The sequence below is a fragment of the Poeciliopsis prolifica genome, unplaced genomic scaffold (genome assembly GCF_027474105.1).
Source record: "Poeciliopsis prolifica strain line A6 unplaced genomic scaffold, Auburn_PproV2 SCAFFOLD020, whole genome shotgun sequence".
NCBI classification, from domain to species: domain Eukaryota; kingdom Metazoa; phylum Chordata; class Actinopteri; order Cyprinodontiformes; family Poeciliidae; genus Poeciliopsis; species Poeciliopsis prolifica.
In genome coordinates, this window is record NW_026562395.1 from 2510127 (window position 1) to 2534973 (window position 24847).

Consider the following 24847-nt stretch of genomic DNA (forward strand, 5'->3'; position numbering starts at 1 on the left):
CACTCCAGTTCAATTGTCAGGTAAAAACTGTTTTTACTGATGTTGTTTTTAATTGTTCTCTAAATTTAGCTCAATTATTGAAAACAAAGATGTTCAAAGGGTACAACATTTTTCTGAAGACTTGAGTACAGTTTTATTTATTTAAAAACCACATGAAACAGAATCTCTCCTGGTTGCTGATTGGATCCATATTTGTGTTAGCATTGTAGCACAGCTAGATGCTACAGGAACTTTGAAAAGTAGCCGTTTTATTTGGAGAGGATGCTGAAATACTGACTCCATTCCCGATTTACAATTAAATGTATAATTGTACACATATCCACTTTCACAATTAAAATATTTGACTTTCATTTTGATTTCTTTTGTGCTTTTTTCTTTGCTGGAAATAAGAAATTTCAAGTTGGTATTTTCCATTAAACACAAAACAATAACATAATGTTTATGTTTCGCAATCTTTCCATTTTTGTGGTCTTTTGCTTTTCAAGTTGAGTTACTTTTGTTGAAATGTGCCTTTTTATTGAACTTCCTCTTTCTTAGCAGCCCTCAGTCTTTTCAAAATTAATATTCGAGTTTCTTTACCCAGCGCGTCCCTGGAGGCAACATGTGTCTGAACCCTTTTTTTAGACCTATTGTAGAAATGTATACACATTGGGGAACAATAACAGCATGAAATTAATAAAACACAAAGCAACAACATGTAGAAAGCTTAGCTGAATTCACAACGACAAACATGAGAAGCATAAATGCTGCACTGTGCACTTCTGTATGTTCACACAAGGCATTATAATTAGCTGGTTGCCAAAAAGCAGCTGAAGAGCTTGTCGCTGTGATGGTGAGTGAAGCAGGCAATTTAGAAGTAACATTAGTCCTCTCTATCTGAACTGATGCTGTGCTCTCTGAAGTGTTCCCCACACACTCGCATTCTGCCACAAGCCTTTCCACTGGCATCAGGGTGAGTCCACATTTAGTGGCTTGGGTTTAGTAAACAAAATGTGATTGCTTTTTTTTTTTTTTTTTTCTTTTCTGTTCAAATCTCACTCAGTGAAGCAAGTGTCAAGAGCCAAGATAGCAGCAAACGGGGAAAACTGGAGACGTTTTGGAAGCATGGCTTTTATCATCAGAAAATAAGTTTAACAGTCTTAAATAATTCTGTTGTTACATTCCAACAATTACATGTAATTTTATTATAAGTGTTTTTTTCGTTTTGTAAGTGGTAGCGGTAAATCTAGAATGTGATATGAATTATGTGATAATAATTTATATCAATAACAACATAAATGTGATAAGAATAAATATTTATTTTTTCACTTTACTTCTTCCAGAATGCTTTTTAAAAATTATAGTATTTGTATTAAAACATGAGGCAAAAACTATTGCTAAATATGTATAATTTAAGAAAAAAAGACACAATCAGGCTGAATTAAATTTCACAAATTGCTGATCTACTTGGATTTTTATACACAACCACTTTGTGGGTTTACAGAGAATGGGCCATAAAAGAGAGTGTTTCCACTGAACATTAAATGTCCAGGCAGAATTACTTTGCTGTTGCCTCGGGTTCAAAGGTAAACTCGTTTGAGATGTGCAAATGACAGCTCGTTGTCCAGCCAACAAGAAAAACACGTATTAACGTTGTTTCCCTGCCAATGGAAAAGATCCGTTTTGCTTAAAATCGTTCCCTCTTTTATTTGAGAGATTGAGAAAACACCCAAACACACACGCAGTCAGCCCAACACTGTATTAGCGATTAGCAACAATGCCATTTGTACTTTAGAGGAAGGTAAATATTTTCAGGTAGGGACAAGCTAGCTCTGTCAGGTGAATCACTATTTACCTCCAAAGCTAATGCTGATGAAAACTTGTACCTCATAATTGCAGATCATCCAAACTACAAGTAATTACTTCATTAGTATTGTTCTCACCTAAACACTATGACTCCAGTGCTCTGTTATCACACCTTTGTTCACTCCATCTCCATTGTCCCGTGCTTACGGAGTAACTTATCTTGGAGCAGGTCATTCCCTTAAACTGATTCCTGAAGATAAAATGTAGCCTACTCTGCATCTTTCTGCCCCCGCTAGACTGCTTTTGAGTCTTTTTAACATCCACCAGAGCCGCATTGTATCACTGCAGATGACAAAACACTCAATATTTTGTGTGATAACTAGGCTTATTCAACTGGAGATAGGCTGTGTACACTGCAGGGCCAAATTTGAAATCCAAGGTCCATGTTGAAATGGGTTTGCTGAACACTTTAGAAAATGTGTGAATGATGCAAACATAGCAGCATTCATCAACACCATGGTCACCTACATATGATTGGGCACCACTGGATATAAGACTCTTTTGTCTGCTTAGCTATTTTGTGAAAAACATCATTCAAATGGTTGCAGCAGCCAGGAAAAGTGAGTTTGATTCATTAAAACAACAAAAAAACCTCAATGTATTTATTTCTACTGGCAATAGTTTTAGTCAGCCTATAGAAACTGTTAATTGAAAAATGACAGCCTTAATGTGGAGGTTAACATTTATACAGGAACAGAAACATATTCAGAGTCTTTTGCGCGCGGTATTGTAAATAAAGGTTAACAAACTGGTTTTATTGACTTATTTTCTATGCTGACATCCAGTGAGAGATGTGACAGAGGGTGTAACATCATAACTCGTTCCTCAGAGTTTTCAATACCCAACTGTGGTTTCACTTTCACGTCTTCCCTTTTGTTCAGTAAAGAAGCTTTAATACATGCTACACCAATTTATGCTCCACATAATCTGCAGATCCTAATCTTTTAAGACACTTTTGATTTTTATCAATCATGTTTTATAGCCTGTGGATTAGAGAGCAAAGCTCAACAAACTTAAGATATTTGAGACTGAAATTTAATTGCGTTCATGTTATTGCCGTTGTCTGTTTTCTTTAGATTGTATTGATTTTCGCCTTTTGGAGTTTTAATTTGTCTTTTGAAAACTGAGCAGCCCATGAATATGTGATTATCTTGGTCAATACTGCAATTACTTATTGAGTGTAAAAACACAATTTATTGCGCCCCAAAGTATTATTATTTAAATTTTATGTTTCACACCTAAAAAGTATGTAGTCGTCTTTTATTTCTTCCATCATTTTAACAGCTTTGAAAACACAGGAAAATGTGCTTTGATGGATCAAAAAAGTTGAATTGTTGTGGTTAGTTGGTTAAAAAATCTACCAGTGAGGAATAATTTGCAGGGTGTGAAAATTTGCTCCATGGTTTTGTGAGTTTCAATCTGCATTTTACACAACATTACACAACATGGAAGTCAAATTAAAAGTTAGATTTTGCTGGTAGATCATGTATTTTTAACTGTTTGGAGGTGAAATGAAAATCAAAGTAGAAACTAAATTAACTGCGTAGCACTGCATCAAATTTTTTGAAGGGATTTTCTTGACAAAGCTCAAACATTTTAATCGTTTTGAACAGATTTACAGTGACATTGGAGTCCTTTTTGTCATATTTGCAACATCTGTTGTTTATTATTCACTCATTAAAACAGAGCAGGGCTGTGATTTCTGTACAGCCTGAAAAACAATACAACAGATTTTTGCAGATCAAATATTTATGTGTTAACTACGCTCTCGACTTTAAGGCTCATTTTACATTAACAGCTTTGTGCACCAATGTCAGCGACGACATCATCAAGTGCCGTTGACACTTTAATAATCCAGTTTTCTTGCTGGTTTTTCCCTTCAGGTGGGCTTACAGCGCTGGTGGGAGCAGGAGATTCCTGTGGGCGATACCATCGGCAAAGGGGAGCTCATGACACACAACCTTACCGAGCTGATAAGACCCGAATCGTACGAGGTGCGTCTCACTCCCATCAATCGTTTTGGAGACGGCGACTCCACCGTCCGGATCATCACCTACAGCGGTAAGAGTCAAAAACTGTGTCTTTTAAGGTTTTTCTCAAGAAAACAGAAAGCAGGTTGAAAAACAGAAAAAAAAATAAAATCGAGTGTCGGTTCTATGTGTGGCGTATATCACATCTCCATGGTGCTGCAATGGAGACTCTGTGACTTTGTCATTAACCCAGGCTCCCAATTTTTGCGTCCGTACCATGACACGTGTTCATCAATTCATGGATGAATATCACAATTTCACTTTGGCATCAGCAGCCATTTCTGCGATCAAGACAGAGATCTATTATGCATGATATGTATGAGGATGGACCAGTAAAAAGTGAACTCATTAAAGTCATTTGAATTGCATCTAACGCATCAAGTCTTGAGAGGTTGAGCCTGATTCCAGCGTGGTTTGCTCCTTTCCAGCTTGAGCCAAATGAATGCTGATCAACTGACTAATCTCTTCCTCTGACCTTTATTCCCTGAGTCAGGTTTTTATCCTTGGCTTGGTTAAAGGCTGACTTGTTGTTTGTGTGCTCGAGAGATCGGCGTAGCATCCGAGCATCAGATGACTCAAACATGTCATTTAGGTCATCAGACCAAACAAAACTGGTCAGAGGTGATTCATGTTTCTCTGCACTCAGTTTGCCCATGGACAACACTTTTCTTTTCCTTGTTTGTCTCTTTTTTCTGCCAGAGGATTTGTTGTGTCTCCTGGAATGTTTCTCAAATAGCATGAAGGTATTTTTATTTCAGTGCTGATCAAACAGAGCAATCGTAATATTTCATCCGGTTTTAGACTCTAAACCAAAGATTATGGTAATAAAATAAAGAGTCGTGCTTCACAAAGAACTGTTGTTTCAGTTTGAGATTGTTTGTTTTTTCTCCTTGAATAGATAAGGAATGAAGAAACAAATGTACATTGAGAAGCCCACTACACTACGTTTCAACAAAATGATTCAAAACAGGAGTTTCGGGATTTGCATAGTGGAAGCAAAACAAGGTTGTGACCTTAATATCCTAAATAATCTGGATATTTACTTTAAATAGAGCAATACTGCAAAAAGCCTAAGACTTTGCTCACAGTTTAAATGAACTCTGGCCACATGAAGGATTTTCCTCCACAGAAACATCAGATCTTTAGTCTTTACAATATTTACATTTAAGCACAAAGAAATCACAGTTTTAAACTTGAATGCATACTGGAGATATTGTTTCATCATAGTAATATGCAGACGTCAATAAAACTTTTGTATATTATCAGAATTCCTGCTATCAAGCAATGCAGTGAAACATATATATTCTCTAATATGACATAAAAGCCACTGCTGCATCTCAGATTATTGTCCTAGACTTAGAGGACAAAAGCACAGAGACGTAGATAGGTAAGACATATAGTCAATACTGTTATATTCTGCAGCGCTCCATATAAATGCACAACTCCTAGGTGATCTTTTCTACATCTTTATCCTCTATATGTCAGTTATGATGACCGAGAAAAGTGTTTCAGCTGCGCTTTGGCTGTCTTCTCATAAGCAAACGCTTCTTTGTAGCTGAGCTGCAAGAATAAATAGACAACTGAAGAGTCTGAGTCAGAGTAAAAGAAGCTTAGCAGGCCGCCTCTTAGCAGTTTACACGTAATCAAGCAGATCCATTCGATAACGCAACATGCAAAGAAAGATGAGAGATGTTTCTGCCTGACCAGAAGAGAGCAATGTTGAGTTATTTCTTTTAAATTCACACTCATATGCAACTATGAAGTGAATAAAACTATTTTAAGGCATCGAAAATAAAACAAAATAATAATTAAGAAAAAAAACAGTAATGCTGAATGTTATTTCTTGTTAAATCCAAGTCGACAGGTGGTACTTTGACTGCTCTTCCACAACCGCTACAAAACAATTTTACCAAAAGTTTTTTTTATTTTTAAGTCATTCAGTTACAAAATCGCTGGTGTGCTCTGTATCAGTCCTGCAACATAACTGGCTTCATCAATTACATCCAGTTTTCTGACCACAGTCCATCACATCATCATGACTACCATGTTTGCATGCATGGTCTTCCCTTGATAAATACATTTTATATACATTTTATACCCTGAAAATATAAAAGCAAAATATGGACAAATTACTTCAACATCCTTTTGATAATCTATGATACGTCTAAAATATGGCAAGAAATGAAGACAACGAAGCTAGATTAATATTTTTAATATAGCATTATTACTAAGCCACTAGGGCCGAAGGAAGATTTGTCCTTTCATTCAAGGAAAATATCTTAGGAATGCTAACGATGGAGATAAAGACAACACAAAATCTCAAAATACACGAGATGCTAGTTAGACTATTGGCTCACCACAAACACACAGTATTATACAGTTTATTTTAAGGATATAAAACACCAGCTTGCAGGTACAGTTTTATTCTTGGCATGTTGACTGATATGCAACGAAAGGGTTGACAGTGCCATCCACATACCCAGGTACTTGAGATGTGCATTTTCATAAAGTAACTGTTTTCCGTCTATCACTGCCTGCTGAGATCTTCCTGAGTGGCGCTGCTGCTGCAGTTGTGAATAATTTAGTTTCACTGCAGCTCATCACGACTGTTAGGAGAAAAGAGAATCAGAGAAGAGGGGGGGAGACAGAGAAACAGGCAAACTTTCCCCCAGTGGTCTGGGCTAAACCTTGAATTGAATTCAGATGAATTGAATTGAATTGAATTCAGTCAAATATGTAAAGAACTGTGGCTAATTAAGACAGCGAGAAGCACAGGAGGATAGTCAGAGGAAGCCAAACTGGAGCTGAAGAGAAAAGAGGGGAGACAGAACAGAAAGAAACCAAGTAAGTTTTGGTGTTCAAATCTCCAGCCTGCACAACAAGAGACTGGACTAATTATCACTCTAGGGTGCTCTGTTCTCCCATGCTCTCTATAACGTTACTGTATCAGGCCAACGCAGGTCTGAGCCAAATTCACTCTGCAGCGAGAACGGGTCCCATTAGTCACCCTGACTGACGGCTGAAATGCGGCCCGAGATCGTCTGCGCTACGGCTTCTGTTTAATCATGGTAGGAGAACAGGGACCTGAGGGGGCTCCTGTGTACAAACTGTCAGTGTTTTATTACATTCAGGGCTTTCCAATCTCCAGAAATATATTGTAGAATTTTTTTTATACTGTAGTTAATCATTGCATTTATTTTTGGGGTTCCATCCTTTTGCTCTGTTTATGTGAATTTCCTTGGATATTTTCAGCTATTCTAGTTATTATTAAGTATGCGCCCGGCTTTATACACATTTATCTTTATCGAGGACTTTTAACGCAAATACCATAGTTGTGGACGACGGCCATCTTTGTTCTGCCTCCTGTACTGACAAACGCTGTGGATAAGTTGTATAGATCCAGTTCATCTTTTCTGAGCCATTTTGGTGTCAAACAATAATAAAAATGGAAAAGGTTTTTACAATTAGTAAGAAATAAAAATCCTGCATACATTGGTACTTAGACCCCTTATTCAATAGGTTATACAACCACCATCGACTACAACTATAGTTGCAAATATTTTTGCATATGTTTTGCACAATTTGACAGATTCTTAAGTAGCTTGTGCTCGACCTGATGTTGCCCTGTCTGTCAGGGAACATCTGTGTTTCATCTTGGCACAAATTCTCACTTGGGTTTAAGTCTGGGCTTTGACTAGGCTATTCTAACTTATCTTAATCTTTCCATTGTAACTTAGCATAATTGTCCTGTCGTAAGTTAAACCAGACCCCAGGTTCCAAGGGTGTTGTTTAGCTTCATCAAAACCTGACCAGCCTCCTTGTCCATGTTAAAGAAATGTAGCCTCAAAGCATGATGCTGCCACTGCCGTGTTTTATGGGGAAGACAACGTGATCACAGGGAGGTTTGAAAATCTTGCTACTTTCCTTTTGACGTCACAATTAGATGCTACTTTGTGTTGACATAAAATCCTAATATAATCATTTCTTCATTGTGACAAATTTTAGGGGATTTAAACATAGTGTAACCCTACGTGATTGGGTGTGTGCGCCTCATTTTTCCATCCATACGGCATTTTGAAAATGGTCCTCTGTACCTTAGATGATGAGCAATTAGTTCCCAAAGAGTCTAAAAAAATATCACAACAAAAAATAAAATGTAAAAAACGTGATTTGGCTGGTTGAGCCATTTTTTTTTATTATTATCCATGATAGCAGTAGATTTTCTGTGACTCTGCAAGAAAACGCCCAAAGCAGTTATTGTGTCTCCAGCTGCAGGATGAAGAATGGTCGTGTCGGCCAGCTCTTGATGCCGTTTTAAAATACACTGCAGCGACAAACTCAGCATCTGTTTGGTTTGTGTCATCGCCTCCCTTCTCTCTCATGGCTTTCCCTGAACAATGCAGGATTTAAAGTTTAAGCTGTATGTCAGCCCTCTCTGTTGAAAAGCTGTTTCCTGATGCTATATCTTCATGCACGAAGGACGTCTGTCTCACTATCACTGTGGAGGATCTTTGCTGTCTTGGAGTCTCTCCCAAATACATTATCTCGCCAAAAACTGTTCTTCTTTTTGTGTGGGTTTAATCAAATTTGTACCTGAACCAACATTTAAATCTGACACATTATTTAATTATTTGTTATTTAAAATTTTTCATGTGGAGGTCTTGTAATAATAAATTGGCTAAAATGAAGTGAAAACATCAGATTCTCTTCATAATAATTCTAAAAATTGGCTAAAATGCTATGCAGTCTCTTGAAAAAGTCTTCATACATTCACATTTTTATTGAGTTTTATTGTGTATCTTAAGAGGAAGTAGAAAGGTATACATATTATGAAGAATTATGTTTTTCTTCTTTTTTTATTACATTTTATTAAGTCTAAAACATGCATTATGCACTCGAGGAATGAATTTCAGCTCTGATTGTTCTGGTGCAAAATTTATTCCTTATTCAACGCTCTCTAATAGGTGAAGCACAGAACTCCTTCTAAAGCTTCTGCAAGGGAAAGAACACCACAGCTGCTGCTTTTTATTTTCATAAAATAAAGAAATGCACCCATAAATTCTCTAACAGTTCCCACGATGACAGGATCAGTGGATCCTTTAGATGTATCTATTAAATATAAGAAATTCAGTGAGCAGCAAGATAACAGAAAGAAAGACTGGAAGACGGACCCGAAGCGCCAACTCCCTGGAGTTTTTGTTTGCCTGGCTGCGGCTCAAAATCACAGAAAATAGGAGAGTCATAGCTGTTTTACAAATCAGTTGTGCAGCAGTGATATTAGGTATAACATGTAAATTAGCACATGTTCACTCTGTACTTCTTGAATGCTGACTGCTGGAAACAGGTACCAGTCCCTCACACAACCCTGAAGAGAATTAAGTAGATGTGAAAAAGAAATAGATGGATGTAAATTAGGGAGCTCTTGAGGTTTCTGATGGGTACATTTCCTTGCCTATCAACATATTTAAGAAAAGCGACCCCCACTCCACCGACACCTGCTGCCTCTAGGATTCTTTATGGTAATCTAAGATCCCCAGCTGTGCAAGACTGCAAGCAAGTTACTTATCTGTTTGGTTGCTAAGACCCTGTATCAGGGGCTCTTATGGATTTTCTTATACTCATTTGGATTCCTCTGCTTGACATTCTTTAGAAATCAGCTCCCGAAGAGCAGACAGCAGCATTTGTTTGGATTTTAGACTTGGTGCTTCAACAAAAAAAAATATGGAACATATATGATTTGATTTCGCCTGTTTGTGTTTTTGATATCTTTATTTTTTATTTCTGTTTTCTACTTACCAGGCACTGCAAAGCTGATCAATATGGGGGTCTATTGGAAAACTCAGAGGGTTTCATTATTGTAACTTTGCAATTTGATGAAAAACAAGAATAACTTTCACAATTGAGTTTTCCTCATGTTAGTGTCTGAGTGCACAGTTGAGACTTTAGCTGAAAGGTTTGATGTTACCTGAAAAACATCGCTCCGTCAAACTCACCCACTCTCTGTTCAACCTGTGCATTACAGAAAATTTTTCAGAGCCTACATTACACGAGATCGGTGAAGTGACAGAAGAGTCCGAGCGGTATTTCTCTGTAAGGGCATGAAGCTGCGGTCACGGAAATGTCTGCCGCTTTGTTAGACAACCGAGGTACCAGTGGGCCGGGATTCCTGCCAAGATGAAGTCAGCGCTCGTATCTGAAACTGCCTCGATGGACCGGTGTCCTTTGGCGGTCACCGAGCTCACTTTGTGTTTCAATCAAAATTAGGCACTTTGGATGGAAGTCAATCATGCTTCAGACAACAGTCTGCCTTGTCCTCTCCACCGGAAAAGAACACGGGTCAGCAATGCACCCAACACAAATGGATGTTTTATAGCATGTTACAATACTTTCATCAGGATTAATAAATTGTCTTCACTGTGAACGGAAAATGTGACAATTTCAAATGCTGTGTTGAATACTTTCTAGCTTTTATTGTATTCCCAAAGGATACAACAAAGTCTTTTAGTTAGTGTTTTACTCTCTGACCTCAGTATTCCTTCCTGTGTCGTGTTACACGTCACATTAATAAACATCTGAGGCAATCAATAGAAATCCCGTCACACTGACATAACACAAACTAATTTTCTTTTTTGTGTGCTATTTCTTGTCTTAATGAGGGATTTTTGGTGTTGGCTTTGTATCTTGTTTTTATTTTGTTTGGTGATTGATTTTTTGTTTAGTTTTTTTGTCACCCCTCCAGCTTATGGCTCAACATCCTGTTTGTCCCACTCTTTATTTCATCAGTAAATCAACCCACCTGTTCTCTATCACTAATTACCCACCATAGGGTTTACATTACTGGGTTCCTGCAGCTCATTGCCAGATCACCCAGTTACTGCATATGTTCTCCCTCCTTGCAGGCAGCAGGTTTTGTGCTTTTCTAGTTTTGCTTTGGGACTTTGTTCATTTATTGCCAAGTCGGACATATTCTGGACTTGTGCTTCACTGAGAACAGAAAGTAAATCTTCACATATGTAGCGTTAAGTAGCCGAAGGGTTTAAGATCTATATTCGTTGTTTTGCTTCTTACTTATTTATTTTTTGTTTCATGGCATACCATATGAATACGCTGGTCACTTATGTGCTACAAAAAGGATACACAGATTATTGGTTGATTGATTTTATGAAATCAAAGTAGGCAGGTTGCATTAATAGAATGTGAAGGTGCATTTTATTGGGCTTTTAATCATGGTATCGGTTTAGTTCAGGCAAGATTTAAAATGTCCTTGTGAAAAGTTCTTTCTTCCCATTATAAACATTTTTCATGCTTTCCTGCATGCGTTACTTATTGTCTAACAAGATAACACATGGGTTCTTCTTGTAAGGGGATTTCAAGCACCTTGCTGAAAGCAGAATTTGTTAATGAGTCTAAAATTTAAACTCCTTGGCTGCAGATGTTTATATTAGCATTATTATGAATTCATATAATACCTATTAAGTAAATGGACTAATTTTAGTACATCACAAATTTGGAATCTCTTAGACGCCTGCCAAATTAATTATTTAATAAAAACATGCATTTCTGAGGACGCCTATGATCGTATGCTCTCAGGTTTTAAATACAGAAAAACAATTGGCTCAGAGATTTATAATGATTCATGCAGTCTGAAGTCTGGAGTAGCTCTTCGGTGTAAAAGTATTACATTTTTGTCTTTAATTCATATTCCGAATATTTTATTTTATTTTTTTACGATAGAAGTTAAATTATCTGTGTGTATGCGGTTTGGAGAGGGCGCTTGCAAACACTGCAGTAGCTAAAAAGCTTCGGGTTCTGCTCACTGCTCAGTTTGAGTTCCTCAGTGGGGGGAAGACGCTGCTTGAGCAGACACATTAATCTGGACTCGGGCACAGAGCATCAGCCAAGAGAAGCTGCAGGTAAGAAATATGACAACAAAAAATACTTTCTTAACCGCAGTGTCGGAAAGAGGAAGGAGGGTGGGGAGGGCAGGAGAGGGGGAGTGCAGGAAGGATTTGGGTGGAGGCGGGGGGAATAGAAGGTTGAGGGGGGGAAGAAGCAAGAGAGAGGCTGAGATTTGTCGGAAAACTCTGCATCCTTTCTGCAAACCCGAGGCTGTAAGTTGTCTCTTAAAACATTTTCTCCGCCACAGCTCGGATGATTTCCTGCCCTTCTGTAATTTGTGTGCCTTTCTACAGCCCAGTAGGTTCAATAAAAAATAAAAAAAACTAACATTAAAAAAAAGCTGTGATTGTTGGTATGCAGGTGTGTTTGGCATCATATATTATCAGGATGACACAGAGTAAAAGTGGTTGTTCTCATGCTGTGTTTGTTATACTTTTCTCTATAAGGTTGTTTTTTTTTCTGTTCTCTACAAGTAACATACATTCCCATTAGCAGCATAATAAACAGAAATGACAACTCGAGTTACTGCTTTAAAAAACATTCCAGCATTTCAATACTTCTTCACACTTCAGTGCATGTTTTCCTTTGTAGGAATGATTTGTTATTGCTTCCTTTAATTGGCTGGATTAAAATCAATTCCTCCCTCGCACAGAAAGGTTTCATAAATCACACAGCAACATGGTTTTTGTAGCAAAGCTGATGTATCTCATCTATTCAGCCGGACGGCAATCGATCATGAAAATGCTCATGAATCTTCTAGACAGGTTAAATGGTATTTAATCTGCAAAAAGTGAAGTGCCAACTAACTGGCTTATGCTCTGTATGATGCCCTTGACCTTTAGGTGTTTGCTTCTCCGGTAGCCTTTTAAATTATCAATGAGGAACGCGCTGAACCGTGCTTCAGGTGAACAAAATGCAAACAGTATCTCACAGAGACCCAGGTACATTTAATCTACAAGTTTCTAAAACGACGCTTTTGTAAACACAGACGAGATGTTCCATGGAGGTGATTAGCTGACACGGTTTCGATTATTAGTAATTTTAAAAATTTATTGGCTCCTAAATGGACGCGTAAAATAGGCTTGGCTTTCTAAGTGGAAGTCACCTTGGACGAGAACATGAGCAGCGCCGGTAAATGGCAGTAATGATAACCGTCTGCATTATTAGCTTTTTAATGTGATCAGGCCGTCTTCCTAATCCTTTCTTTTACATTAGATAACAGTCGGGGAATGATTACTGCCACCTTTTCTTTCTGAAATCTCAGATATCGTTTTTTTTTCTTTTTTGCTCTACTCTGTAATCATCATGTTAAGTTGAAGAGGATTTCTGCAGCCTCTTCTTTTATTGTTCATCTGTTGTTATGTTATACTTTCAGTCATTCGTAGGCTGAGTTTTACATACCATCAGCACTCCAGCTATATATACACCCGTACATCTTTCTGCACTCGATTCTTCAGCGAATCACACAACGTATTTCAAAGTATTTCTACTTTCTGCATGTCTGTATTTTTCTTTTGAAAATGGTTCATGTGCTGACAGCCTGCTGTGATCTGTGCTAACTCGTGTCTCTGGTGATTCTCTTCCGCAGCTCCCATCAACCCTCACCTGAGTAAGTAACATTTTCTCTCTACGTTTTGCAAAAGAGTATGTTAAAGCATTGGCTTGACTAGATTCTACAGGTGTAATAATTCTAATATATAAAACAAGACAAGATATTACTAATATTTGGGAGAAAAGTAAGAATCAGTTTTTATTATCACATTCCACATTGTAAAATATCCCAATTTAGGTTTCACCAGTCAATGTATTGTGAGGCTTCTTATTTTTTATACCATCTCACCTAATGGAGACTTTTAAGATGTGACATGTTTGAAAAGCTGATTGATATTTAATTAGCTCTGGCTGATTTCTAGCATGTAAATATGACTTAATGTATCTTTGGGTGCTGTGTAAAGATTTAACAATCCTGCAGCATACACTTTCATTTTTGTCAATAAAAAAAGGAAAATATGCTTAATGTACCCTCTTGATAATTTTCTGTTTTTGTAGGTATGTATTTTAAACCAAGAAATACATTTCGGATGCAAATTCAGTTATATCTGTAAAAATATATTGATGCACATCCACATTCTGGTGGTTGTTGTCATGGTAGAGTATTTAATCTAGAGAAACATTTGGGTGAAATCCACTTTTATGTTTGTCTCAATCTAAAATAATCCTCATGCCAAATTTGATCTAATAGAGGAACCGATCAAACGAAGTCAAACCTCTGAAATATTATTTCCTGCTAGCTACCAAGGAAATGCTAACTTCAGCATCGTCAGCAACTAGCAGTCAGTCAGTAGTGGTATTTCCATATTGATTGAAATATAGTAGTCTGTCGTTTTTTTACAATTCATGCATGCTCACTGTTTGCAAATCATATTTCATCTGTCAGTCATTCAGAGTTTGTTTATTCTGCTGAGTTTTTAAAGTTGAGCCAGCCAACCTGATTAATAGAGATTGAGGCTCTTTGGATGCTTTTGTAAATGATTGTTTTCAGACAACTGGATGAGAAATCTTTATTGGTTGAGTCTGTCGGCGTGTCTCAAGGTCTGACTCCTTGCTTTACTTCAAAAGTTGTGTTTATGGAGCTTCAGTCATAGATAAAACAGGATGTCGAGCTCAAAGCACTCATATCAGGGCCACTAATATTACTTCATCAGACAGTCACAAGTTGGTAGCGACTAGATAACACTTCCCAATGGAGATGTCCTTCTCACAAATCCTAATTGTAATATCATAGCACCTTCCTTAGCTCCAATGGAGAACTACTAGTTTAACATAAAATGATGCGCTAATTTCTAAACTTTCCGAGAAAAAATTCAATTATTTGTTTCATCAGGTCTCTTAAAATCTATTTAAATTTCTTCTTTTTTCTCTTTGAGTTTAGTTTAACTAGTAGTTTGTGATGGTGTGAAAAGTTGATTCATCTGAAAATGTAGTTCAATATAGTTTCAAATCCAGCTAATTGAATTTTCCACAAAACAGTATGGATGGCATGAGTAATCCAGGAGAGAAATTAAAAATTTTGGATAAAATGTTTGCATGTTGCATCTATTTTTGTCCATATTCCCCATTCAGTGCGTTTTGATTGTAATGTTTAGTCTCATTTGTTGCGCATTTTTACATAAAAACTTTACAAATTCACTTTATTTGTTGCCCGAGAATCCTAATCATTGTTTACTGTATTACGGTAAGCTGCTGTGCATTGCTGCTGTTATATATTTATATGAATCTGATTTATATTTTGGTGGGTGTTCACACAAACAACACAGAAACAAACATCCTAATCACCAGCATCATTATCCAAATCCCCATAGGAGACTATCTTACCTGAACGCCTCCATTTACGACTCTCAATCCTCTACCCATTCTCCGAATCTTTGCTTCCCTCTCGGGCGCGGGAGGCAGAAACATTTAGTTTAGCTCAGAGCGGATGGGGGCGTTAATGTCTCACACCAGGCCTACATTTAAATCTGTGTGCCTGTGAGGAAAAAAGTCAAGAGTGCCTGCAAACGCAGCTCCATCCTCTCTGTCTCTCGCCTGGCGCTCTCCCGGCATCCATGCCCTCTTCTCTTCTTCTGTCGATCCACCCACCAAGTACCTCTGTCGACGTTAGCTGCCGAGCACACGTCTCGAAGCTGCAGCTCTGACCTGAGTAAAAGCTGCAGATCCTGTTCCTCGCAAGGTCACCACTCCAAGCTGCTACTGGCCACGTTTTAATAAATCAATGAATATTTATCAGCTCACATGGCTACATCCTGCATCTAAATGCTCCTGGTTTACTGTCTTTTTGAGGATGTTGCTCGTAGCCGCCATGTCCTCTGATCATTATGTGTTTAGCTTTGTTTGTTCGGCGGATTAAATGGAGGTTTCGACACCGCCGATCCCACTGCTCTGCCCTCATTAAACCAAAACTCTGCTTTTTTTTACTTGGCTATTTTTTGCGTGGGATTTCTGACTATTCATTAGCATATCCAGTGTTAGACGTTGCCGTCAAAGTGACCCTTCATAGCCTCATATAAGAGTTACAATTACCCTTTCAATTCATTTCATTCTCTCAGCACACTCCACTTTCAAAAAGAAAAAAATGCTGTCAAAGGGGCATGGAGAGGTGCAGAAGAAAAAGCAGAGCAGAGGGTTCGGTGGCTCCACCTGCGGAGCACCTTGAGGATGAGGTGTGATTGAGATGATGTGTGTTTCCAAACCGATCACACACAGAGTGTGTACAAATGAAGCCTTACTCTGCCTCCAAGGACAGCCGTCTCATCTTTTTACTTTAAAAGAACTGATTTTAGCTACGTCGAAAACCTTGCAAAATCTGCAAGAAATAGTGTTTTCACATGAGACTCGTGCGTAGTTGAATATTTTTCTTTGAGGCCTCAGTAATGACATGCCTTTTCACTCCCACCCACCCACACACACACACACCCCCCCCCCCCACACACACACACACACACGCGCTTTTCCCTAAGTTTCTCAGCACCATATCTGCATCAGCTCACTACACCGCCTGCCACTGTCAGGAAAAAGGTTGAAAACTTTGAGCAGCACGTTCTCTACAGTCAAACAGAGGTCACATCTTAATTTAGAAACCCTTTGCACCACGTTTCATGATGTAATTAGGACATAGATTGTTGTGTGTACTCCTGAGACAGAGACGCTACAGGAAAGCTCATAAATATACAGCAGGCGTCTTGCAGCCCACATGCATCACTGTAGCTTCCAGGCAGTTTGTGCCGTCCTCCGCTCTCTTTGCGATGACGCGAACGCCCGGTTGTGCTCTCTGCCAATCTCCAGGGGAGTTCCACTGCAGCTTTGAGGAAGAGCCGATCTGCATGTTTACCCAGGACAAGAATGATGATTTTGATTGGACGAGGCACAGCGCCGCCACCCGGGACACAAAGTACACACCCAACACCGGCCCCAGCGCGGACCACGCTGGATCTAAGCAGGGTGAGTGGTGCGAGTTTTGCCCGTTCGTGAAACTTCTCACCAAAGAGTGATTTTACACTTGATGAATGGAGAGATGTTTCCAAACTCATTTATTTTTGTTAGTATAATTCTTCACACAGTGCAGTGTTTTCTATAAAACTTGTGGAAGGTGATCTTATTTACAATAATCTCTCTCAACAGGAATATTAAAGAATTCATTCAGTTTTACTGCTCTTTGCTTTTCTTCATAATTGTTAAATCTAATTTAGACTGTGCAGACGCGTCACAGAGAAGCAATAAAAATGCAGCACCGAGTTTATTTGAGTGCTGATTTCATTTTTGACTTCAGCATCCTCTGTGCACTTTTAGCCGCCTGCTGGGAGAGTGCAGATAAAACCACAGAGCTGCCTTGCAGGTCAAAAATGATGACACATTTCTGATAGATATGCACATATTATAGTTGGGGTTTTTTGGTGGTGTAAAAAATGTATAAAGTGCTTCTTCTCATGTCCACTCATCATCACTCCACAACAAGCTCGCCGCTCCGACACAGACAGAGCCTCAGAATACATAAGTAAGACTTAGAGTCTGAAAAGAACCAGCACCTCTCTGAAAAGTTCAGTTTTTTATTCCTAGAAAATGGTTGCAAGAACCCAAGCTTTCATCTCTTTCTGTGCTGTTTTTAAGCAATGCTGATCTTCAGAAATAATTAAAAGACATTCACTTCAGACTAGCTTTTTTGGGAGGGACCTTACAAAATAGATAATTGTAAATACAAAAGTTTTTGATTCACTATTCTTTTGAGTAATTTAGCATGATGATGGAATGACTTTGTAAACTAACGACATTGAGCTAACAACTCAATGTATGGGCATCAGAAATGACACCATTAGTTGTTGGCTAGACAAGCTAATCTATGTCATTTGCTTTTGCTGTACCTTTTCAAATTTATGTCTGTCAACTTAAACCCAGGCAGAGAGACTTTGGTGTCAGTGAAACGATTATTGCCAATTGTGATTGATAAAAGAGATGATTTGAATTTCCTCCTTGTCTCTCTGCTCTTCAATCCTGCTCCGTGCCCCAAAGATGAATATATTTTGGCATGAAATGTGTGAAACAACACCTGAACAAAAACAAAAGACAAGGCAATAAAAATCTTTAATCTTGACTCAGTTATACTTTTATTATTGTTCAGTTACACACCCAAATGTTTCACCCTGGAAAAGTTTTAAAGACACTTATACAAAATACTATTGAAATATTTGTCAGCTTATAAAAAATTGACATTTTGCAAGGACACTGTTCTGCATTATAGCATAATGTCACTTTCTATGAGTGCAGATTTTACACCTGACAAAATAAAGATCTTTCAAAACTCACAGCACTATAGAGCGTGGCATTAAAGTAAAGTGAGAATCTTTGTTTGGCAAAAATGTCTATAACTAAAATAGCTACTCACTTAAAATTTCCCAAGCAAGGTTTATAGTCAAAGCAATCATTAAAAAAAATAAACTATTGCATGACTAACAAAGCTGGACAAGGACCCATGCTGTTTTACAACCACACACTCTGATAAGAATGGAGGTAAAAAAAAAAATCTCTTAACACTCAGTGTATGAGAACTGCAGCAACACAGGGCACCTTGGCGTCTCAAAATCCCAATAACAACACAGGTAAGCTTTTTGTAAACATCTTTACTGGTGGAGGGCTAATTTATTATGCTGAACAACATCGAAACAAGCAATCTAAGTACCAGAAATATCTCCAGTGCAAACAAAAGAAGAACTATTTTAATTATCTTTTTGGACATCCAGTCAATTAATGACTGGATGTGCAGGCGTCTGCTGTTAAATATGTTAAATACATGTTTTGCCTTTCGGTCCTATTCTCATACATGGGAACATGTCAGTAACACAACTATGATTATTTGCTTTTGAAAACTTCTCAGCAAAATTACAAAGACACTGAAGAAAACCTAAATACTGCTCTTTCTGCAACTGACTGAGGATGAACAATCCTGGTTTACATAAATGCCATTGTGTTGCACAAGCAGTATAATGGCAACCCATCAGATCAAACCCACTCTGCTCCTTGGTGATCACTGCTGACAGCTGTAAACGTAGCTTACAAAACACACAACCGTGCATTCATTTAAACATTGACACAACTATGATGTTGTGGTTTAATTTGTGTAAGATAACACAAAGCTCCTGCAGTGCACAGAAACATGGCGTGATTATTGTGCCAACACAAACATATTGTGAGTCTTTTGACTGTTTTGGTCCCATCTGTCGGTTGTTTTTGACGAGCTGAATAAGTTTGTATCACTCAATGTCTGATTGCATAGGAGACGTTACTGCGTCCTTGCATCTCAGTCCAGCAATGTGCAGGCTCGATTATTTATTTTTGAAATAATCTCGCCGTCCCCATGGCCCATGAATTAGCTAACTCAATCAGGACAGGACCATTAAAACCAGATAAGTTTGAATCAGTCTGAGGATTCCATACGAGGGCCCTGATGGTTGTTATCTGTGATGGAATATAAATGCCTATTATGCTGCTGTGGCTCCAGCAGCAGCTGGAGCAGTAAATAATGCATTGGCTTTAATCACCTAATGGTTTCCAAATGTCCGGCATTTCATTACCAGGCCGATTCCTCTCTGCGTATAATTATCTGATATGAGATTCAACAGAGGGAGATATTCCATTTGAGTTTGGCTGCAGAGGCGTGGAGCTGCTCACTCGCTACCTTCCTTGTGCCTGTGGCAGGGCACAGATTGGCTTCAGATTATTTTCACTCAGACACAATCAGAAGAAGTCTGTGCACGAGTGTGAGGCCGAACGAGTGTAAGTTTAACCCACATGTTATCAGCCTGATTGGTTCCAGGCTGCCGCGATTAGCAAAAAGAGAACTTCAAAGAAAACCACGTTATCTTGCACAAGGAAGGTTTAGTTTCCATTTATCTGTCACAGAGTTTAGATATCGTTGATATGAAAAACAATCAATAGTTGTACGTTAGGTGCATTTACTGTTATGGAAAGTTTTATGATCAAATGTTAGGATGTTTTATTAGTGCAAACCGTAGAAAACTAAAGGAATATAATTGATAAGAGTGTAATACTATAATCATCTGCTTTTGTGTTGAATTTATGTTATTTTGATTGACTGACTGATGTTTAGTCACATTGTTAAGTTGATTAACTTTATTGTAAGTTGATTTATTGTTGACCTTCTATGAGTTGAAATTGTCTTGCTCTTCTGAGCAAGACAATTTAAAATGTTTCCTCTTTCTTTGCCTGTTTGAACTTTTTACGCATTTTAATAATGCGTCTGTTTCTTTAAGGTTTCTACATGTATATTGAGACATCCAGGCCGCGTAAAGAAGGAGATCAGGCACGGCTTGTCAGCCCCTTTTTCAACATCGCACCCAAAAACCCTTACGGCATCACCAACCCGCCCGCCTACTGCTTTGGCTTCTTCTACCACATGTACGGGAAACACATAGGTAAGACATGCTTTTTGTACTAATTCTGTCTTTTTCCACAGAAATATTTGTGTTACTTTTTGGAACAAATAGCAGCTGATCCACACTGAGGGATTATCTTAATTAAATCATAAATACACTTGAAGAAAACAATAATTACTGTGACCCTTTGAAGGACGTGTTCTTCACGTTTACTTACCACAGTGTGCGCTCCAATTAAATTGCAATTCTTGGCTAAATCAAGGAGATTTACTGAAGTTCATCAAACAACTAAGTTCGTTAAGAATGACATACGAAAGCTTATTTTATTTACCAAATCATGTAATTCCCAACTTTTCTCCAAGTTACTGATTTGAAGGAACGAATGTTTTGGAGAAAGCAAAGCACTCCTGCTGCAGAGAACAGAATTTCTCTCGTAGCAAACAGGGTTTTTTTTATTGATGGTGGTTGCAGGTTGGAGATTTGTGCTTTGAAGCTTAAATTTAGAAGGTGCATCTGACAGATGTCTCAAGCAAAAGGTATCTCACTTCTGCAACAAACCTCCTCAAAGGTGTGTACAAAGATCCTGGGCATTAGCTCTTAGCATTCATCTCTGAATATAGATAACAACCTTGCATGGCCCATTTGAAGATAGTGGAGCGACTGAAGGAGCACTCTGCCGCTCATGAGTGACTCTCTTCACCTGGGACCCAATCAGTCGACCACAAGCACTCCTTGCTCTCTGAGGACATGCTGTTTGTAGTGTTTGTGCATTTAGAGGATGTGGATAAGATGACTTCTGCCACACCAAAACAGACTCAGTTGAAGGCCATTTGTGGTGAAATCGATACCTCGGGTTTACCTCCTATCGTCAGGGGCCGTGCAGAGGTGGGTGGAATACCCAAAGGTTGTACTTAAGTTAGAGTGGCACTACTTCAACGTATTTGTACTCGCGAAAAACGAAATTACTCGAGTAAGAGTAATAAAAGTATTTGGTAAAAAGGCTATGATCGAGTTCTGAGTAAAGTTACATCATCCACAATATAAATTTATGTGGAAATTTTGGTACTTTAAAGATCAAATAAAAGTAATTCAGTGTTTTTCTTCATTCAGTGAAGTTTCTCACTCAGTATCGTTCCGACATTTTGACTCAATACTAGCTATACTCTGTACTTTTTATTTAAAAACAGCAAAAAGTAGTGTAGCTTTAAAGAAAGATTAATTTGTACACCTCTGTTTAGTGAGTAATTAAGGAATCTCATTTAATTAAGATGGTGTGATCGAATCCTGCTGAAAGGTTAAAACAGTGGATTGCCCAGTGAGTGTTAGACACATTTCACAGTTACATTTAACAACAACCACATTTGCTTTTATCAAAATAATTTTGTTCCAAAAAAAAGGACATCTGTTGGCCAGCCACCAATTTTTCTAAGACATCTGAGTTAAAAGGTAATTAAGAAATGTCACTGTAGTTATTGGCCAAATAACAATCTGGTTTTCAAGTGTAACCTGGGCTTGAAGGAGCCCTGCCTGTTTAAAAAAAGTGAGAATAGCGACGATTATGAGGTAAAGGTAAACAATATCCATAATTTTAGAACCAATTACAATAAAAAACATTGGGAGGTTGGGAGAATATTGACAGGGCTTCAAGACTAACATCCTGAAAACGTATAAGTGACCAGGATTGAGAAAAAGAGAAGCGGAAGAAGAGAGAAGGGGTGGAGGTGTATTATCCCTGAAATTCCTGATTTTACTTTGAAGAAATGTAAAAAAAAAAAAAAAAAGTTGGTATTGATGGACTTTCAAAAAATACAAGGCGCTATGGAAGAAACGATCTCATCTGTTGTGTTGAGTGAAATCTTTGAGCTTGACCTTTTTGACAAAATAAGGGGAGCAAGCCAAGCAGTTCTGGAGGTCTCATTTAAAGTCAATAAAGATAAAAATCTATGGACTTCAGCAGCATTTAAATAATGCACTGGTACAACTTACAAATGTTCATTTTAAATTTAAACATGAGTTTTATAGACATGGCTAAAACTACAAATGATCCCAGGCTCTTTTAGCAGATAGCCAAGGTAATAGGGATGATAGCTTTAAGAAAAACATACACACACACACACACACACACACACATCAAAGTGACATTGAAGAATCTGGCATTTCTACCAGCTGACTGGTCAGTGGGAACAGTGGATCAGGACTTTGGTTGATTGAGAACAGTATGATCAGAGCTGAACAATTGGAGATTTGGCATAATTCAAAGGAGAAATGGGTCTTTCACTCAGTCCCTGAATGTGGGGCCAAGTTGGCAGAGCGGGACGGGGAGAGAGAATAAGTCATGGCAGGAGGTCTGGCTGAATGTGACTTTTAACAAATTGCACCAGGTGGAGGAAGGTCCAGAAAGAGAAGAGCCCATGTGGGCTCTTTGTTAAGGTCTACAGGCTTTAGTTCAAATGGGATTGTATAGCTGGAACAAATTTTGAGTTGTTAGCCAGCTCCTCTGCAATTTAAAACCAGGAAAACATTTGTAGTATTAGAGAATTCTGCACACGAGAGTTTCTCTTTTTGAATTAAGGTGCATGAAAAACTATTAACAGTTTTTTTTATATCAAAAATCAATTTGTGTGGATTAAAAGTATTAAAAAGAGGACAAAGTTTGAAGGCTACAGAGCTGTTGTGAGTCAAATCATAAAAAATAGAGACATAAAAAGAACCAGAAGTCCAAAATGAGTCAAGGTTTCAAGGGCTTTAGCACATAATATAATTACAGTATAAAATTAATCATAAAGCAGAGTTAACAGAGGCCAACTTCCTCTGTTACCAGTGACAATTTATTGATTTGACTAAATTCAAACTGTTGCCTCCTATGATTTATGCAAATCCTATTGAGATCACATTTTGCAGTTTTGTACATAATGAGAAAATATTTTTTTATATGTTACATTGGGAATGCCACCAAAGCAAAGTTTTACTACAGGTATGTGGCCTTAATAATATAGTCATTTCGGTAGCAAATGGATAGAAATAAGTCTCACCAAAGCTTCCACACGATGCCTGGATAACCTCAGTATGGATTAAAACTATCTTTAAAAATTTATGTTTTATTTTTATCACTCTCAAATAACTCAAAATCTGATATCTGAAAAGTAAGTTATCTTTATCAGGGACCATAAATTGCTCACTTAAAAAGAAGAGGAATATGAAAGGAACATTTTGTCAGTGTGATGTCCTTCAATTGTAATCCTACAGTAGGTTTATCTGATATCTTACTAAATTCACACCTTCCATAAAGTTCTTCTCTCATCAGTCACAGGATATTTTCCCAGAAGTCTTGTGGATGAGTAAGATATATTGTCAGATGATCCTTTGTTCTTACTAATAAAAAAAGAAGTAGTTCTTCTCTTAGCTGCCATTTTTACCTGGTTTATTTACTATCGAATGATAATCGCTGAGTTCAACTGAGGCAGCGCTGTGGTACAAATGATTTGGGTCGGGTTGATTTGTCACCTCCTGGACGAGTCAATGATGAGCTTCCAGGGTAAATGTGGTTGGTCAGTCACTCCTATTTCATTCGCCACATTTTTTAAATCTTCTTTCCATTACTGGACAATTACTCTTACGGCATTTTATTGAGTCTGAAACATCTCTGACCTTTTCCAGAATTATAAATGCCATTGATGTAGTTTCCTCTCTGTTCTTGAATGTCTTTACGTTATTAGCGTTGGAACATAATGTGTTGCTCTTTTAGATCATTTAGCCAATTCACGTCATCTGACTGGTTCTGTTGATGAGATTTTGTAATTAATTGTGCTCTGGGAGTAATGAAGCCCAGGTGTGACTTGAGAAACTAAACTCAGCTTTAATTTACGATTTACACACCAGGAAATAGCTTTATTCTGAAAACAGCTAATTTTTTTTCTCTCTCTCTCTCTTTCTGCTAACAAAGTGTAATAGAACTTTATAAGGAGACAAATGTAAATATACTGAAGTGATTCATACGCTACCTGGCAGTGTTTTAAGTCTGAAATTCCTGATACTTAAAAAAAAAACATAAACATGGATGTGCTGTAATTCAGACACATTTCTGGGTTTCCCCACTGGAAATGCAGAGTGGAAGGGTCCTGGCAGGGGGCCCGGACCAAACATCTGGAGAGGTGGAAGTGAGGGCAGTCGGGAGAATATAAGGATAGAGGTGTTGGCGGGGCGTCTCAGCGGGGGAGATGAGAGCTCCTCCGGCTCCCTGCCGAGGTTGAGTAGGCCGTGACATTTCCAATTTGCTCAAATTGATCGCCAGCCAGACCTTCTCTTCCCTGCCCTCCCTGTCTGCGGTGAAATCCATGCCCAGACTATGGTGTGGTATGATGAATGGGCTAAATGTCAAGGACTTCAAACCCGACTCATGCCGTCCATAGCTACGCTTTGTTTAGAATACCGTCTCCACAGCCAACAGAGAAATTCACTCGAGACTTTGGTTGCTCAGTGTTCAATAGTAGCTGGAAAAGTATTAATACACCTTGAATGCTTAGATCTTTTAAATTACAACCCAAAATTTAGAATGACTTTTTTAAAAATTCTACTTGATAAGCAAAGAAACTCTAAATTGTGACATGAAAAGTCTAAAAGTGTAGCTTG

At 38.1% G+C, this 24847-nt stretch overlaps 1 protein-coding gene across 1 annotated transcript in view; it reads left to right on the forward strand.

Moving 5' to 3' along the window:
- The window catches only part of mdga2a (MAM domain containing glycosylphosphatidylinositol anchor 2a), a 195026-nt gene that overhangs the window by 164999 nt on the left and 5180 nt on the right, over window positions 1-24847 (forward strand). The window contains exons 12-15 of the mRNA XM_055044237.1: window positions 3729-3906; window positions 13363-13383; window positions 16617-16772; window positions 20096-20257. Of these exons, the coding sequence (XP_054900212.1) occupies window positions 3729-3906; window positions 13363-13383; window positions 16617-16772; window positions 20096-20257 (517 nt within the window). The remainder of the gene's footprint in view (window positions 1-3728; window positions 3907-13362; window positions 13384-16616; window positions 16773-20095; window positions 20258-24847) is intronic.